Below are 19,446 nucleotides of genomic sequence, written 5' to 3'. Positions count from 1 at the left end.
TGACATGATGGCCATTTTTTTCTGACATCATCTAAATTTGTATCAATTAGAATATGTCAGACAACATGGCCAAATGCTCTTAAAATGTCTTAAGATTTGTCATATAACCACTTCTCCATTAAAGACAAGAAAAATGGACATTGAAACACAGAAGACCGGGCACATTTCAAGGTAAAACTACATGATTACACATTACAAGCTAACATAGCTATACACAGCTATATTTAACATTAGCAAGATTTTTTAACATTTTCCAACCTATTATTTATCAGTTAATAGCTTGTTGATATTTCAATGGATTATCAACTGTAGCCTAAGGTAGCTTGTTTCGTACCCAAGCTGTATTCAGTTGTCTTTTACTAGTTAGCTAACTCAGGATTGGTATCATGCCAAAAATGTTACGTGCTATTTTGTATATTTATATGAACATCTAATAGCCTACTACAAACAGGTTACTGTAGCTTTACCGTGAAAATAAGACAATTCGTAAAATCGTGTGACCCTGAGTTTCCCGCTTTACCTGAATAAGTAACGGAATTATTAGGCTTTTATGTTTCTGTTTTACTTGGTAACCTGCGTTGCTTACAGACAGGAGCAGGGAGGGACAAGAGGCAAACAGAGAAAAAAAGAGAAAGGGAGAGCTTAGGACTCCCCTTCAGGCATCCGAACAAGTCTGGACTGTTCTGCTGCTGCTTGTGTTCAGCCCACGCTTTTCAAGGCAGCCTCAGGAATCAGAAATAGCGTTTACACTGCTGCTGACAGTCTCCCGTGGGATGCACCAACACAAGTTCACGTATTGAGCTGCAGTGCATGATCGTGGAGTTGCTTTGTTGAGCATTTTGAAGTTGTGACACCGGTGACTGGGATTAACATCACTTTTGTGTGTGTCCAGACACTTCACGGAGAGACAGTGCTGGATATGCCACAGGTGGAAAGTTGGGGAGCGGCAGACTGTTGCCCAGTGCTCGGAGCAGAGATCCCCAGGTAAGGTGAAGCAGAAGCGGGGAGAGGAGGATCTGTGCTGGGTTATGTACCAACTCTAATGCGCACTAATTCTGTGAAATTAAAGGGAGTGCTGCTGATAGGGCAGGAGTTGCGCACAGTTTGTAAAGATGTATTTCTGAAGTAAAGGCTACAGGGGCATAGCTTAATGGTGATATGTCTGCGTATCACTCATGGATGGATGGAAATTAATTGACTCAGCAAGTATATGCTGGTGCGCGATTATCTCTTATTGCCTGCTGAACCTATAGACGTCTTATCACTGAATAGCCTATTGCTCTCCCTGCAGCAAAAAACTTGACTTTGAACAAGACCGAGCAGAGCATTCATCGCCTCTTTTTTCAACCTTACTGACATTTAATCCTATTAATATAATCAGCTTTGTGAAAGCTCAGTTTCTCATACTATTCCCCTGGATTCTAAGATAGAAAAACATGTAATTCATTTTTAAATTAAAGAATGAACAACTCAGTAAAACCTGTAATAGCCTAAGCCTACTCTTTTGCCCTTGCAGACACTGCTTGCATTAGTCTTCATTACAGTTGCACAGGGCAGTGGGGGATACACAAGCACATTGACCTCAGCTGAACTCATTTTGTGATTGGGCACTTCGCTTTCTACAGACCATGATGCTGCACAGAGGAAGTGAATCTCACTCCTCTGCTTCCTCTACTGTCTTTGTATCTTCATTTGTTTCCACTCACTCCTGAGGGCATCGGTGTCTTTGCTGTGGTTTACCTCACGCAAAGGCAAGAAATCCCCTTCAAATCTCAACACCCTTTATTAGGACTGATTAGACATTTTGTCTATGCCCCACCTTAACCCTCCCTCTTCTCTCATCTTTTCATTCACTGCATTGTTGCAGACTTGCTTGATTAATCTTTTGGCGTGCCACTATGTTAGAGGATTGCAGTCTGGAATGATCCCAAGTGTGTCATCTGTGGAGGACTGATTCTCATTACTGTGTGTTTGATGTGTGTTTGAAACAGGACATTTTTTTATTATCCTAGCTTGAGGTTTAGAAAGAGGACTTTGTTTTCATGCAAGGTTTAGATTTAAATATTTGATAAACAATGGGGCATTTAAAAAAAATTGAAGGCACTTGTCATGTAAGGGGATATTGTGACTTGTTGGTGCTAACATGGCTCTCAACTGTGTTTATGTTGGATTAAACCATCTTTAGGAGATATTGACTTGTCATCTCAGTTCATTCATGTCTTTGAATGAGAAGCATAAACCATTGATGCAGCTATTCCCCTGATTTAGTCCATCTGGCTCTTTTTCACAACAATACAAAGCTTGTGAAATACTTAAGAAGTATTAAATCAGTAACTCCCTTGAACTTGTTCCAACAAAGGGTCAGGGAAGATTTTCAAAAGCTTATTTTTTTTTTTATAGAAATTTTGTTTGGAATAGATAAAGAAACTGACTGATAATCCATTATTAGTTGAAGCAAAAGGTGCTGTACTTGACCTGAGGGTGGAAGTCAAAGGTGACAGGGTTACAGTCCTTCCTGTTTTAGACTCCCAGACAGCCTCAGAGTCCAACTCCTCTGTTCATGTGACCTGCAGCTCGTGGCTTCCGAGTACTTGAAATCCTGGTGTGTGAGCAGATTTGAAAGACTTTGGTAATTTACTGTGACATCCCATCCCCCTTTGACCCCTCCATCTCCCCGTCCACATGTGTCACTGGCTGTCCCTGGGTTGATGTTGTGCTGAGGGAGCCTGGCTCTTACACAATTCTGCACTCTGTCACATTGCAGTGGCCTGTGGCCTGTCGCCCCCCTGGGAGAATGGCATCTGTACTAAACCACAGCCCTGTGATCATGCCTGAGCAGAGCTTTCAGAGAGCCAAGCCCAGACTCAGCATAGCTCCCACCAGAGGCTCTTAAGGACGAGTCCTTATCTCTATGTCTTCCTGTTCAAGGAAAATCATTCTCTTTATGCTGTCAGTACTGGATTATTTTCTATTTTCCCCTTTAAGACCTCATTTGATTTTGATTAGGCTCTGAGTAGCACTTTGCCAATGTGTCATTGACCTTTGAACTATTTGCATTCGGTTTGATTCCCAGGTGGCCTGTAGTTGTGTGGTCAGCACTGAACCAGTTACTACATCTTTTTAAAACACCAGGTGGTGCGGCCCAAGGACAGTACTTCATAAAAACTTGATGAATGTGGGAGTAGTTAAGTCTCAGAATGAACATGTGATGTAGTTACTGAGTTATTTCATTCATTGTATATTGTAAAAGTTTTATTTTGAGCTGTTTCAATACCTACATCAGAAATTACATCATCTGGCAATGGAGCCAGTTTATGAACAAATCCGACTTAATTTTTTATTAGCGCAAAAAAACTCAAAAATGTACTTATTATTTCACCTTGAATCAATTCTTCTGGCTCAAAAACAGAAGATGCAACTCAGCTCGTTGCTGGTCCTTGTGGATTGTTTTAACCTTAAGTTTCCTTCAGGGTTAATCTTTCACAATGTTATCAACTGGAGCTGAATAAATCTCTCCAAAACAATCTCACCTGTTAATTAGAAATGTTGAGGGCACTAAATAATGCAGTTACATGTTGAAAATCATTGTATACCTGTGACATTCCTCAGCAGTCATGTTTTACGAGGATTAACCAGAACTGGGCTGTACGATAGAAAACACATTATATCCATACAGGGTAATTAGAATATAGCTGATGTGTTTTTTTAGGGTATGCCACCGCTAGTATCAAGGTTTAATGTACACCATTAACATCTTTACTTGTATGAGAATACAGATTTGACAAAGACCTAAAATGGGTCTGTGGTTTGTTGATGAGGTGGCAGGAAGTTTAAGAAAGGAACACAACTCCAGTCTTTTGAATATTTACTGCCACTTGATTTAGTCTTCAGCTGGCGTTTTTAATGGCCTTTGAATCATTAATGCCTTTCAATTATGAAATGTTGAGTTAGCTTATATGGACCTGCTCAGAATAGATTATGCTGTGGGTAGATACTGTGGTCTCAACTCCTGGCTTGCTTACTTTAAACATCATTTCATTAGATTCCTCACAGGGGAAAAATAACATAAGAGGTGAGCAAGCTGGTGTGGTTTGTCAGAAGCTAATTGTACATGATTTTTTTTTTTTATAGGTAGAAGTCCTAGAATAGGTACTTTCAATCTTTAAAAGGCAAAGGGACCTTTGGAACATATTAAGCTGCATGTGTGGGACAAAAAGCTCAGAAACAGTTTGGTTTGTAGGCTCTTTCAGTGGGAACAAACATTTAAGGGTAATTATGAGTTTCTGGCTTCAGGCTGTGTCTGAAAGTTTTCATTCTTGAACAAATTAAAAGAGGAGAAGGAAAGCAGATTCCCATGCCTATTTTCAGTACTGCATGTTTTTAATGCAAGTACTGCAGTACTGTGTAGTAAGTGTTGAACACACAATGTTTTTGAAAAACAAAAGGCGCTCCCATACTTAACAGAACATTTATCCTTAACTAAATATTTTAACATTATTCAAAGTAAGCACTCTCACTGTAATCAGATAAGAACTACTTACTGTTATGCAATAAGTCAGCAACCAGAATATGCTAATGTTAGCTTAGCTTAGTTAAGCATAAAGATTGCTAGTGTGCCTGACAGCTAGCATGCAGGCTATGTCCAGGGTCTGCCTAACAGCACATCTAAAGATTACAAATTCACATGCTACAGCTTGTTGTATTTTCATCTTTTTTCTTTTTTTTAAGCAATGGCCTTGTGGTATTCTGCCAAACATTGTTTGGCTAGTTGTAGCAATTTAAACCTCAATGTAATTTGTAAATTTAAGTTTTATACAGTACAAATCAGAGATATGACCCTTTACTTAGCCAGCTTTAGAACTCTTGGTAGGCTCATGGATTGTGTTGCTAGGACCAGACTAGCTGCTCCCCCCTTTTTTCACTTTTCATGCTAAGCCAAGCTAACATGCTACTGGCTGTCCACTAGCTGTGATTATGGTATGGCAGTGATATTATCTTGTTCATCTTAAGAGGAAATATTTTAAGAATGTATGTGTTTCCAAACGTCAAGGACAACACAATCCATTCATCTTGGGAATGTTTACCTAGTGTGGTGGAGGCTGTAAGCTGTAATAAACTTCATATACAATGTCCTTTAATGTAATTTTGTGTCTGTTGTGAATGTTATCAAGCCTGTCAGCATGTGTCGACTACAACTGTCTTTCATGTGGGCAGGCTCTGGCGTAGGCACTCTGGTCTGATTTGGGTCAGAAAATGCCAAGAAATGAAAATGAGCTAATTTCAGATGACATTGATATTCTTTACATTCCTTTATATGTTTAGAACATCATCTCGGTTATCCCGCTTCTAATATACATTTGGTTTCATCTTCCTAAGCGATTTCTCATGGGTTTGCTGCTGAAAATCTTTACTTTAACAATTTGAGCTCTACAGAGTAGATCAGAGGTTTGGTCAACATCTGTCAGCTATTTGCAGAAGCCACTGTGTCGTGCAATGTAAAAAGGTGAATCTAATAGAAGTTGTTATGAAGAGAGCTGGTCCCAAACATCAGTATGGATTTCTTTACTTGATCAAAGTTGAACTGAAATTGGCTGAGGGTTATAGCTGTCGTCAGTGACGCTGTAACCTGAGATGACACGGGCCAAAACACAGAGTCCAGATTGAGAACATCTTTTACACGGGGTCTAAAAAAACCCAGCAAAAGTCTGTTTCATTTTTTTAGACTGGTACATGTTGTCCAAGGTTCTGGCATCTGCATTCCAGACACATAGTAACCAAAGACAGACACACAATCTGTGAGTTGGCGTTGATTACAGTAGTGAAGTCTGAAGCTGATGTGGAGTATGCTCTGACAGTCTGATCCTCCTCACTCTGACCAAAGGCCATTTATCTGCTGTGATGAGAGGAAAGAGGACGGGGAGACAATGTAGAGGAAACTTTACGTTATAGGTTTGTGTTTTTCTGCACATTTTCTTCTTTGTGTTTTAGATGACAGTATATATACTTTTAGATGTATCTACAATAATTTACAATAAAATCCATTCATGGACTTGTAAATAGTGTCAACATTGCTCGATTGAGATGCCCCAAAGTATTTAAATCACATGTGCACTTATGCTTACACCGTTCATGTGTTCAATGGTTTTTAGATTGTTGATGTTGTTGATGTTATTTTCAGTGTGTAGAGGAGTGTGGGGGTCTCTACAGCATGCAGTTAAGTCACAGAGAAAGAGCTAAAGCCTGTGGTTTAACTGCTGGAACATAATTATTGTGAGTTAAAATCAGACAACCACGTCGTAACATTGTAGGAAGGAAAGTCAGTTATTGAATTTTTCACAGTTTTTAAGGGAAGTGACGTGACTGTTCTGAAATGCTCACATAAATCTTGAGTCATTATAAAGTCAGATTTTTCTTTTTTTTAGAAAAGCAGTGCAATCAAAAACATGCAAATCTTAAGGACAGCACACATGATGAAATAAAATCAGGTCTAGTAAGCAGAGATAGGTAAAACATAAACATATACTCTTATTGCCAAGTGTTTTGAAAAAGTTCATTGGTGTCAGAAGTGAGCCCAAAAATTGCAGTCTCAAAGGTTTTATGTTTTTCAGTGGATGACAGTGCACTCAGTTATTATGTGATAACTGTGCTTATAATTAAGTAGTCCCGTCTTTATTAAAATGCCTATAAAGCATCTGCTAGTATTAAACCATTTTTTCATAGAAAAAGCACATGTGATAATTTCCCTTGCTGTTTTTAATGACATCATCATCAAAGGTGATGTTAAGACCTTTATAAAATGCAACTCACCATTAAATGGTAGCTTTCTATTTTGTGTTTGGATCATAATTTATGACCCAAATAAAAATTTTAACTGTGTACAAATGACAGCACAACAGATGTAAATGTTTGTGATTGTAGTTTCTGGGTATTTAGAGGGATTATTATGTACCAACCCTACTAGCACTTTGCAGAGTTCTGAACTATGTGAATGTGTGTTTAGGTGATACTCACACAGATCAGCTATGCTCTAAAACACTACATATCCCTCCCTTCTTCTACTTTCAATACGTGCTCAAGTTTGTGTTATTCTGCTAGATTAAGGCTTGGTCATTCACAGTACTGCTACAATGCTAACACAATTATAAACAGAACCTGGGCAGACTGATAAAGCTTGACTTGAATATTAAAATAAACTTCATTGGTGGTGAGACAGACATTTAAACCAAGAAACATGTTCAAAGGCAGGTTTGGCAGGAAATCAAAGCTGGTAGGTGGGTCAGAGCAGGTACAGGCATGATCAATGGTGGAAACTCTAAAGCCACACAGACAATCAGACAAAAACAGGACAGAACTTCTCTACCCAACATGTGCCGGGAAAAAAAAGACTAATGGGATGCAGCTGAACAGGAAAGTGACAAGATCATGCAACTAGCAGAAACAGGAAATTCAATGTGGATAAATAGTAAGTAGCTGTGGGATGGAGGGGATAGTTTAACACAGAGACTTAATATGAGCTGAAGACATAAAGACAGAAGAAGAAGGGAGAGAGCGAACAGAAACAAGACTCCTCAAAGTCTGCAAGCATTTTCTCGGAAAATAATATTTTGCACATTGGATCTATTTTAGATAATATCATGATGTTGTAACTGTTTCTAATAAATGAGCTGGATTTGTTTGAGTTCTAATAATAGAATATCTTTTCTGTGTGCAGGTTGTGAAGATGTGGAGCTGGGTATTCACTGTGGCTGTCCTCCTCTCCTCCTTTACACAGACTGAAGCTCAGGGTATAAAATAATCTTTCCTTCATGTATTTGTGTGTTGACAGATGAACACGGAGTTGATCTTTATGTGCTCACCTGTCATCCTCAACACTTGTGCTTACAGGCAGGTGTAATAATGTGATAGCAGCAGATATTGTCTTTCTGGTCGATGGCTCCTCCAGTATCGGCAGAGTGAACTTTCTGCAGGTCAAAGGCTTTATGGCTGGAATCGTAAAGCCATTTGCAAGTGCTGTCAGCGAGTCAGGGATACGGTTTGGGGCCATTCAGTATAGTGACACCTCCAGGTGAATAACGGGATTAATATTTGATCATGCCTTTCCTGTCCCTGAAATAACAGAGCAATCTCACTGCAGGTACAGAATTAAATATGGATGCACAATCTCTCACCCTCTAGAGTTGAATTTACATTTACTACCTACCTGAATGGCACTGAGCTGGTCAACGCCGTGCAGGATCTGAACTATAAGGGGGGAAACACACGCACTGGTGCTGGTCTCAAGTTTGTCGCTGATAACTTCTTCAACCCTACGTCCAGCCGGGATGTCCCGAAGGTCTGAGGAGCAGCTGTTCTTTCATGTTTCAGAAATACAGAGCTTCATTTATGACACATGTATTTTGTTTTGTGTCTAATTCTACCTGTGGGTCTTATTTGACTTCTAGATCACGATCCTGATCACAGACGGGAAGTCACAGGACAGTGTGCAGGAACCAGCTCAGAAGCTACGCAGTCAAGGAGTGCATGTTTTTGCAGTTGGTAGGTTGTCCTTTCTGACTCAAAGTACTCTCATTCTGATCAGACGTTGTGATTTCTTTTTTTGCTCCAATTCGTTTGTGTTTGTCAGGTATAAAAAGTGCAGACAGGAATGAATTGGCTCAGATCTCCTCCCAGCCCAGCAGTGACTTCACCTCCTTTGTTGGGGACTTTAAACTACTGAACACACTTCTTCCCCTTGTGAGCCCCAGAGTGTGTTCAAAAGCAGGAGGAGTGTACGCTAGTGACGGTATGTGTGTTTACTAATATCAGTTTAGTATAATGAAACATAAACAGTAACCAATACATTTCATTTGGTCTGTTTCTTATTCTGCTCTGGTCTCCTCTCCCCTTTGTCCTCCACTCAGAGGCTTTTTCTGGTCCGTCCAACATCCAGTTCACAAGCCAGACGTCTGATGCTCTGAAGTTTCGTTGGAGTCAGGCGGGGGGGCCTGTGAGTGGTTACGTGGTCCAGTATGTCCCCCTCTCTGGCCTGGGTCAGCCTTTAACCTCTGAACTGCGTCAGGTGGGTCACCCGCTGCAGTCCAAGTCACTTAGTTTTTACTGATTTACTGCATATAGTGCATACAACTGTCACAGTCATTTGTTTTTCTAGTTTGCTTTGGGGCACAGTTCTTGATTTGACATATCTTCAACTGGATGGGTTTCATGCTGGATCCTGGTGTTTTTGGCAAACTGACATACAGTATGTGTGTGTATTGGGGCTTAGTAAATATTTCTCTGAAACACTAAATAATATAGAAGTCAGGGTATTGGGAAGCAGCCCAGGTGTTGACAGATATTTCTGATGCATGATGATCAGTATTTGTATGACCTAGATTCAAGTAGCAAATTGCAATTTGTGGAGCCAAATTCAGTCCTGCTTCTTCCAGAAACGCTTACCTTCAATTCAGGCTGAGTATAAACACGTCTAATGGGTGGATCTTCTTCACGTAGGTGCTGTAGAGATTACATTTTGGCAAGGTGAAGGGTGAAATTCCCTTCTGTATTCCCTGGCAGCCATCTGTCATTATGTATCTGTCGTCGACTATGCTATAACTTGTTTGAGACGTCAATGTTTACAGAGATGACCCCTCCTTTGCACCTGCAGGAGACTCTACCTGCCAGTCAGAGGAACTTTATTGCACGAGAGCTGAGATCAGGAACCGACTACCTGGTGACCGTCATCGCCCAATACCCCAACAGTGTGGGAGAGTCTGTTTCTGCCAAGCAAAGAACCAGTGAGTAAATGACACCTAAACTACATCTGCCAAAACACAACCTCTTTTTTTCACTTGCAATGTCTTATTTTCATCACATACAGGGTCTTTGCCAGGGGTCTCCAGTCTACGTCTGGTCCAGGCTGGCTTTTTTTCTCTGTCTGTGGGCTGGGATCAGCCTTCCTCTCCTTTCCAGGGCTACAGACTCACTTATGGACCACGAGGTCAGGCACACTAATATATCTGTCTCCGTTCTCTACAAGTAATTTAAATATAAATTAAAAATAAAATACATTGAGGGTATACATTAAAAGGAAAAAATACTGACCAAAAATTTGTAGGGGGAAGTTTTAGCTAATCATACACTACACTTTTAAATAACATATAGACAAAGGCAACACTTTTACTGTTAGTTTAATCTTATACAAGAACAAACATACAGATAAACATTTCAACACATGTCCATACATCTGACAATACAAGACAAAATGAATTTCAACTTTGAATCGTACATAATCTGAGATTAAAGACCCAGAATTCAAAGTGCATTGCAGCAACATCTCTTTTTTCACTTTGAAAAAATGGACAAAATAATCTTTATGCTCTGTTGACTGCTGACAGAGTTATCTTGTCACTTACAAATAATCTTGGCAGAATGACGGATGGTTAAAGTGAAAGAAGCTGCAGGAGTGGATAGCCTGCTGGTAGCCAGTTTGAGACATGTCAAGAATGTACAGCATTTAAGGCTGAGTACAGGAACATGAGCTTCTCTAACACCTCGGCTCCCTCGGGCTCTGACTGTCAGTGAGGATTTTTATTGCCCATTCATTACCTTAAATATCAAATACATTTTTATCATCACCATTATTGAAGTAACATAGATAGTAAAAACTCATACTGATGTCAAGGATCTCCACCCTTTATCCTGGTGTTTTAGAGACAGGGTGTGGCACGGATCACAGTGCTGTAAGGGTGTCTGGGTGCTTATGGCATGATTCAGGAGAAGAGAAAAGTGGCCCCTGAGGGCTGATATAAACACTTTCTCCTTCTGAACCTGTGGCAGGAGTGCCAGTCTCACATGGAGCTTGCGTGAGAGTATTTAAATAAGATCTGTGGGTATTCTGAGATACCCACTCATGAGAGGTGTGCTGTTCGTATCTGTTTCTCCCTCTACCTGGCAAGTGTGTACGTTTGACAGAGAACAAACAGAAACTGACACACACCTGAGCAGATACATTACATGCATATGCAAACAACACAAACACTCATTAATCTACAGCTGGCTTAAAGCCAACCTTTGTACACAGAAGTGAGGGAGGTAAACTTAATGAACAGCTTGTTGTCAGCTCATTTGTCTGACGACAGACTGTAACTCTGTGCACTAATTGATCTCCATCTCTTTTGTGTGATTGGAAGAGCAGGTCAGCCAGCCGCTCAGCTGTTGGAGCAGTCTTTGTCTGCAGACTCTAACTCCATCACGCTGGAGTCTCTTCAGCCCGACACGGAGTACGTCATCAGCCTCTACCCGCTGTTCCCCAGAAACTCTGCGTCCCCGTCCATCCTCAATGCCCGAACATGTGAGACCCCCCTTTGAAAATGCCATTTGTGCAGTAATAGGATGATGTAAAATATGTTAAACACAAGTCATTATATAATACTCGTTTTCACTCAAGTTAAAAAGGAGTAAGATACATGCTATGTTCTCTTCATAAAGTGATACTGTATCCTGTTATAGTGTTATTGAAATTGTGTGTGTGTGTGTGTCAGTGCGCCTCGATGCAGTTCAGCAGCTATCTGTGGAGACGGAGTCGGAGGGCAGCGTTCGCGTGCGGTGGAAAGGCGTCACTGGTGCGCGGGCGTACCGTCTGGTCTGGGGACCATTTACAGGTCCGGAAAAAAACTTAAAACTTTAAACAACATCTTGCATTTGTCACAGTCAGCATCTTTTTTTTTTTTTTTTTTTTACATATTTGTATACAAGTCAATTTTTTCTTGTTTTTCTGTTTACAAAGGTCGAAACGTGGAGACGGTGGAGGTCCCTGGTGACAGTGAGTTTCACACCATGTCCAGACTGCAGGCCGACACAGAGTACATCATCACAATCATCCCCCTGTATGAGGGAAACACTGAGGGGCCTGTAGCAACAGCCAGGTTCAAGATAGGTAGGTGTGCTTTCAGTACTGAACATTTATTTATTGTTATCACATTTTTCTGCCGTACAAGTTTCTGCACTCAGATATGTCAGATATATAAGTTTGATGGAACTGCTGGGCAGTTGGGCATTTTCTGTAGCAGCCTCTGCAATCAGTGTGTGAATGGGTTAATGTGACATGTATTGTATCAGTGGTTTGAGAGGTCAGAAGACTCGTGCTATAGTACAAGTCCATTTATTGTTTTATCATTTACTAGTTTCTGGTTCCCTTCTTTCTTATGTGCCCTGCTAACTAAAGGAACAGGAAGCAAAGGCAGAAGATGGCCAACAACTTTTGCAGATGTTTGTCTCTAATTTTAAAAACCTACATGTGTTACTGTTTAGCTCTGTTTAAGGAACATTTCTAGTACACCTACACACTCATTATACACACACACCATCTGTCTCCTGTGAGTAATGCCCATGTGGAGTCTCAAAGTTCGGGATGTTATTTGAATGAAAACTTGTGTGTGTTCCAGTTCTTCTGTCAAAGAGTTGTGATATACACAGCGTGCTACATACAGTTTACTCCCAAACTTCTTTCTCTCTTGTTTGTTCCTGTGTGAACCAGTTTAGTAATAACAGTTTGTTGTGTCTGTGGTTTGAGATGAGCTGGCTGCTCCTTCTCATTAGGAAAAAATGTTCTTTTTTTTTTGTGCTTTAAGTAGGGACCAAATTGTATGAAACCCAAAAGTTTATTTACATATAAATCATTATAATGCAGGATACCTACCATTAAAACATAATCCTGTAAAAATCAGATTTTTGAAAAATGTCTATGTTGTTGTGTTTATCTTCTTCCACATTTTCAACCACTTCAATAGAATTGAATCAATCAAGAGCACAGTGTGTACACGTTGTTGAACTTGTTAGTGTTTAGTCTGGCTCTCAGGCTCATGGGGGACATCAGCTGGTACCAGATGCTCTGACACTGGTCTGGGACTTTGTTCTTTGGCCTGTGTGCTCCACACTGACATTTGTCTGCTGATTTATGTTGATCACACGGACGAGCAGAGAGCCCTGTGGCCACATGCAGTATGAAAGAGAAACTATTTGTCTGGTCTCACTGACCTGTGTGAATACTTTATTCTTTGCCAAGGTGTGCATTTCTCTTTTCAGCGTGATGGTCCACTACACCTGCAGCCTAAGGGCAGAGGAGTGGTACTGTGTGTTTAATTTAGTGCGCTGCCAATGATCAGATATTGGCACGTCATCAAAACAGTCAGGAGTTTTTGTATCATTTCACAACAGCTCTCTGAACCGTGAAAGTTCTGGCATTAGCATGTGTAGCATGGGAATGTGGATGTGTGAAATACCGCATCTGACTGGGTTCATATTTGTTTTATAGAGACATGCATATTTATTCACGATTAACTACTTACTGTAGTTATTCTGGGCTGCATTAGGGCTTGTGAACCAGTTATGGTGAACAGAAAACCGCTGTGTGTGTGTGTGTGTGTGTGTGTGTATGTGTGTATGTGTGTGTGTGTGTGTGTGTGTGTGTGTCTGTGACGTATATTTATATATGCATGCATTTTTTACTGGATTATTGTTTGTGTGTATGTTATTTATTTTGTACCAAATGTGTCCATTCAACATGTTTAAACTGTCTGTGAGTTCCTGTGTGTGTCTTGTCATTGTAAATGTGTTTTATGGTTTTTGTTAGTAACTGTATATATGTAGAAAAAAACCCATATATATAAAGCATATAAACACAACATACTGTAACAAGTAAATATAACAGTTATACAATAGTGTATCTGACAGATACTGAATCCACACTGAACATTATTATTATTAATAAACTTTTCACACAACAGGGGGCTTTGTTCGAGGGAACCTAACAAATTGATGTCAGTTGGATTCTGATTGATTTTCAGCTGAATAGACATTGGATAGAAATATACAGTTGACGGACATCAGGCCGTGTTCCAGGTTAATAACACATTTAGTAACTCATTAGCTACAATGACTTTCTAGCTACCACTACTGTTTGGTAGTTTCACTGATTGCGAAAGGAAAGGCTTCATTTCCTAACTAGTTGTTAAGTTAGGTTGCTAACAGTTATCTAAACAGTGATATTACAGATGACTTGGATGAATGCTTTTGGTAACTTAACCTATTTAGGGAGTTATCAGATTTGTTGTTCAAAATTGAATATGACCAAATTTTTCTCTGGATTCTCATAATCGACTATTCAGAAGCATATCAAGTGAGAAGCAGTAAAATTATGATTGAGGATTTTCAAGCTATTGCATTCATTCTTATTTGCCTTGAGGTCCCTGTGTTTTGTTTTTATGAAGGGATAGAGATAAGATCTGCAGTCTAGTTCTGTGTAAAAATCTTTCTTAAAGTCTGTGAAGTTACCAGACGTAAGTTATTTAGATCAAGTGGGTTTCTTTAAAAGTTACAATCACTTGAGTTACTATACAGATGCAACAGCTCAGCAAAGAAAATGCCTCCAGGTGAAGCATCAAAAAGGGAATTGTTTTCTAAAAAAGAAAGTAACTTTGAGATAAATACATTTGTTAAATTGAATCCTCATTAGCTTTAGCCGAACTTTAAAGTACATTAGTGCAACAACAAAGGATTTCATCCCCTTACATTATACATGCAGGGCTTTCTTTTTCACAAGCATGATCAGGGGGAACAGTTACAGTGACCAATGTCTGTTTCATTCTACATATTGACTTTCAGTATCAATTTAAGAAACATTTTTGAATACATAATGTTTTTTAAGGATGGATTGATGTGAAAAGAGTTTGATTGTTATATTGCATGTCGTGTGTTTCTCTCAGAGCGTCAGGAGCAGCAGGTCCTCAGAGCAGCTACCACCGGCCCGTCCACTATTCGCCTCACCTGGAGAGTCATTCAGTCGTCTCAAGGGTATCGCCTGGAGTGGAGGGAGGGAGAAGGTCAGATGTGCATGCGACTTAAAAACCTTATTTGAAGCATTCCCTTCTTTAAGCAGCACTGTGCATCATGGAGAAGATATAACTGTGATGAAATGAACATATTATAATTATGTAATGATGATACACCCTTCAAAAAAATGCATCAGAATTATTTTATTCCATTTTGAATTTGATGCCAGCAACACTGTATTACAGTGTAAACTGACACTGAAGTTACTGTGAACATTATCGTGCTGACCTTTGACCTTTGCTTTGTCTTCAGGAGGTCGTGTCCAGACCCTGTCCTTCCCTAAAAGCACTGCCAGCTATGAGATAACAGGCCTTCAGCCAAACACAGAATATATCATCAGACTGTACACTCTGTATGAAGGTCGTGAGGAGGCTACGCCTGTCTCTACCGCACCCAGAGGTCTGTGACCCAGATAGACTAGCCAAACCCTGAATTCAGTTTGGATTGATTTATCGGCAAAATGTGTGCAGGAGTTATATTACAAGTACTTTTAAAATGTGTTTTTGTGTAGACATCATTGCTTTAAAAGTGTCCCTGTCCTCTGGTGTTGCAGAGGAGCAGCCTGTGGGGAGGGTCTCTAACCTGAGAGTGGTGGAGTCTCTGGGCAGCACAGTCAGGCTCGGCTGGACAGGTGTAACCGGGGCAACACAATACCGCATCGTCATCCTGAACACAGATGGTACATTCACTTTCCTTATTTATTTACTTACTATTCATTTATGCACTTTTAGTTCCAAAGTTTGAAAGAAAACTACTGAAAAAAAGTGTGACCGTGTGTTTAAGCGGGATCAGAGGAAATCAGGAGTATCCCCGGAAACCAGACGACCCTTGACCTCAGAGACCTGACAGTTGGAGTGTCTTACGGTGTCAGTGTCACAGCGCTGGTGGGACAAGATGAAGGAGAACCTGTTACTGTCTACATCAAACCAGGTGGGGTCAGCAGTGAGACGCTTGTGCTGTTTGTTTTATGCTTTTCATCCACAAATGGAGAATGCTCCATATAAGATAATGAAAACTTTATATCCCAGTTTGTAAAACATTTATACCTGTTATGCTGTTTTAATTTGACCATTTCCATGGTTCATTTCTCCTCAATTTGTATGTTGACATTTGTCACTAACTTGTTTATCCCTCATTTATTGTGCAATATAAACACACTTAACGCACTTCCTTCCTTCTTGAATGGTTATTAGGCACAATTCAGATTCAGATTCTTTATTCCCACAAAGGGAGATTTGTTTTGCAGCAGGAGCACACAGAAGACAAGAAACACAAGGACAACATCACCGAAAAACATAAACCAAAACGAAAAAAGAAAATCAGACAACACAACAAAATATGAAACCAAATAAAACATCACAATAAAATCAGTCAAGAGTCAATTACCTGAAATATATACTGTATGAAAGCCTGAAGTCTTGGTCGTGATCATTTATTTAAACTTTTTTTTCTATCGTAGTTGTGAAATACTGGCTTTCTATTTTGAATATTGCACGAGGCCTGAATGCCCTTGTTTTTCAGAGCAAGGTGCTGGAAGAGTGACGAACCTCAGAGTGACAAATGCAAACGGTCGGAGACTCAGAATTGCCTGGATAGGTGTTACTGGGGCAACAGGATACAGGGTAACTTGGAGACAGGGAAACAGTAAGTGGCATTTGTTGTAGGTGATTTTTGAATCTTGTTTACTTGAATATGTCATAAATTCAGTTAAACATAGCGTGTTTTTAGATCTTACCTCACGGCCCTTTAGAAAACAGGAGCATCAGACTTTTGAAGCTTTATCTTTCTTTTTCTTTTTGGTTTGAAGTCAGAATTAAAAAAAAACATCCTTTTGTTTGCCCTTTGTTCTGCCTTGCAGGCGCAGAGCAGAGTCGTGTTCTCGGGGCAGAGGCCACGTCCTTCACTATAGACAGCCTGCGACCAGATGAGGGGCTGGTTATCGGTGTTTCAGCTGTGGTTGACCAACGCGTCGGAGAGGCGGTCACACTGTCTGCTCGGACTAACCTCAACGGAGGATCAGTGTCTGGCCTTCGCATCGTTGAAGTCACATCTCAAAGGATTCGCATTGAATGGTCACCATCCACCCGGGCAACAGGCTATAAGATCACTTGGCGCAGTGATGATGGTTAGCAATAATAATATTCAGTATATATAAGTTTATTTTTGTTTTGGAGAGAGGAACGTGGATAGAGGTAGAAACTGGTATGACATGTTGCAAAGGTGCCAAGGGTTGTAAAGCCCGGGCCACCTGCTCGAGGACTATAGCCTTTGTACCCTCTCGATGCCCGACTTAACCGCTATATTCAGTCATTTTACACACATTAGTTGAATCCAAATACATAATTATAGGGCAGTATGATGAATAGTAAGAGTGTTAAGATGTGGGTAAGCCTCTTTTATCCTAATGAACCTTCAGTTGAAGAAGGATTCATACTTCTTTATTTGGTATTCTTCGTGCAGGAGTTGAATCTGTTCGTAACGTGGCCGCTGACGTCTCTTCCTACACCATCGATGGCCTGCAGTCAGATTCAGCCTACAGTGTGTTAGTTTCCTCACTGAGCGGCTCACGTGAGGGGAGTCCTTCCACTCTGACCTTCAGAACAGGTGAATCTGTAAAATACACATTGTTGCTGTACGCTGGTGTGACTTCTTGACTTATTGGGTGTTCCCTGTTTTGATCTTCAGAGTCAGATCGCACTGTGGTCGGGACCGTGACGTCACTGCAGGTCCAGGAGACTCGTGGAGAGGTCGTCCGAGTTACTTGGGTCGGTGTGCAGGGAGCAACAGCTTATCGTGTTGTGTGGAGGAGGACCGATGGTAAATCTATTCTATATATATATATAGTCATTAAATCCTCTTCTATAAGTATCACATGCCATGGTGGTGTTTGTCTTTAAAGAGAAAGAAGTTGTTCTTTTCATGATGTGTCATGGCAGTTAGTGTGTATAAACATGCCCCATGGATGTGACTCTGTGCTGCTGAAGGTGGTGAAGAGAGGAGTCAGCTGGTTGGGGGAGATGTGACAGCAGTGGACTTGGAGCGGTTGGACCCTGGAGTCCAGTACGATGTGCAGGTCATGGCTTTAGTTCAGAACAGACAGGGAACCCCTGTGTCTGTCAGAGTCACCACACGTGAGTACAGTGTGCCTGGGTTCAGACATGAAGGTTCTCAAACATTAAAGTAATCATGGAAAATGCAGGGACTTACAAGTCTTATTAGTACTATGGATGGATTATTGGATGTTTAGCCTCATATTTATGCATCAGTCATTATAGATGTGCATCGGTCATGATAGAAACATATCATTACCATTACCTGGTCTAGTTTTAAAACACATTTACAATATGTGGACAAATCTCAAAATGTTCTCATTTTGATTCTCCTCATCCGTGTACACAGCCGGTACCACCACTCCCCCCCAACAAGCTGCCACAACTTTACGAGTGGCGGAGGTTACCCAGGATTCTGTGAGGCTCAGCTGGAATCCACTACGAGGTGCCACGGGATATATTCTACGCTGGAAAGACGAGACAGGTAGAACATCATACAGATTATAGTTCATTTGTTTTTATTGGTTTACTCAACATTAAAATCCTTTTGACTGTAAACATTTGATCAGATCTTGGGCGAGGCTTGTCTGTTACGCTGCCTGCTGCGTCCACTTCCTATCAGGTGACTGGGCTGCGTTTGGGCCGTCAGTATCGCTTCACCGTGCAGCCCACCTTTCAAACTGGACTGGGAACAGAGAGCTCTGTGGATGAACACACTGGTAACAACACATTCCTATTCATATACCTCAACCATACTTAGACACACCTTTTGATTCCTTACATCCCCATACCAACTTCTGTGGACACAGTGTGTGTGGGCGGTCGTGGGGATGTCGTGTTTCTGGTGCCGGCGTCTACTGATCGGATTCGCCTGGCAAGACCTCTGCGGGATCTCCTCACCAGTGCAGTGCGGTCCCTAAACACTATCGGGCCTCGGGACTCTCAGGTACAATTTCTTAAAGATTGATTTCCAAACATCGTGTTGAGATGCACAAACTTTTTCCTCACAAGAAATGATGAGGTCCTCTTTTTTAGCTGTGTACTCCCAAGTTTATGATTTTTTCCACCTGTTCCAGGTTGGTGTTGTGGTTTATGGTTACAGACCCAAAACATGGTTCCTGCTTAATCGCCACAGCAGGTCTGACACACTGCTACAAGAGATCCAGTCTACACCCTTTGATGAGGGCCAAGGGAACAACATCGGTCAGTTAGTGTTTTCTCTTTTGCTGCCTGGTTCTGTGTGTGTCAGCAGTTGTGATATCGTCTGCCTCCACCTTCAGGTGAGGCTGTGACTTTCACTAGACAGTACCTCCTGACCCCCTCAGCTGGACGCAGGCCGAGGGTCCCTGGGGCTGTTGTTATCATCTCGGACCAAAAGTCGACTGATAACCTCACTCTGGCAGCCAGCAGTCTTAGAGCAACAGGTACGCAGAAGATATCTGTAGAGTTACACTTTCTAAACTGTTGTTTTGCTGTCATCCAGTTTAAACTGCACCGTGACTAAAACAAGCTGGAAAACATGGAACAT

The 19,446-nt window shown here is 40.9% G+C and overlaps 1 protein-coding gene across 1 annotated transcript in view; it reads left to right on the top strand.

The window, feature by feature from the left end:
* The first annotated feature begins 718 nt into the window (after positions 1–718).
* col7a1 (collagen, type VII, alpha 1) overlaps positions 719–19,446 on the top strand; it is a 63,283-nt gene continuing 44,555 nt past the window's right edge. Inside the window, exons 1-26 of the mRNA XM_061041892.1 lie at positions 719–984; positions 7,712–7,784; positions 7,885–8,065; positions 8,176–8,332; positions 8,442–8,535; positions 8,624–8,782; positions 8,901–9,058; positions 9,644–9,773; positions 9,857–9,976; positions 11,174–11,329; positions 11,520–11,639; positions 11,765–11,914; positions 14,742–14,858; positions 15,121–15,267; positions 15,422–15,547; positions 15,652–15,798; positions 16,390–16,512; positions 16,727–16,993; positions 17,329–17,472; positions 17,554–17,685; positions 17,853–17,999; positions 18,268–18,402; positions 18,488–18,637; positions 18,728–18,864; positions 18,995–19,121; positions 19,199–19,342. Coding sequence (XP_060897875.1) covers positions 7,721–7,784; positions 7,885–8,065; positions 8,176–8,332; positions 8,442–8,535; positions 8,624–8,782; positions 8,901–9,058; positions 9,644–9,773; positions 9,857–9,976; positions 11,174–11,329; positions 11,520–11,639; positions 11,765–11,914; positions 14,742–14,858; positions 15,121–15,267; positions 15,422–15,547; positions 15,652–15,798; positions 16,390–16,512; positions 16,727–16,993; positions 17,329–17,472; positions 17,554–17,685; positions 17,853–17,999; positions 18,268–18,402; positions 18,488–18,637; positions 18,728–18,864; positions 18,995–19,121; positions 19,199–19,342 — 3,532 coding nt within the window. The 5' untranslated portion in view covers positions 719–984; positions 7,712–7,720. The remainder of the gene's footprint in view (positions 985–7,711; positions 7,785–7,884; positions 8,066–8,175; positions 8,333–8,441; positions 8,536–8,623; positions 8,783–8,900; positions 9,059–9,643; positions 9,774–9,856; positions 9,977–11,173; positions 11,330–11,519; positions 11,640–11,764; positions 11,915–14,741; positions 14,859–15,120; positions 15,268–15,421; positions 15,548–15,651; positions 15,799–16,389; positions 16,513–16,726; positions 16,994–17,328; positions 17,473–17,553; positions 17,686–17,852; positions 18,000–18,267; positions 18,403–18,487; positions 18,638–18,727; positions 18,865–18,994; positions 19,122–19,198; positions 19,343–19,446) is intronic.

Source organism: Labrus mixtus, chromosome 7 (assembly GCF_963584025.1).
Source record: "Labrus mixtus chromosome 7, fLabMix1.1, whole genome shotgun sequence".
Lineage (NCBI taxonomy): Eukaryota > Metazoa > Chordata > Actinopteri > Labriformes > Labridae > Labrus > Labrus mixtus.
Note: the sequence above shows the minus strand (reverse complement) of the source record. Positions and strands in the feature narration are given on the sequence as shown.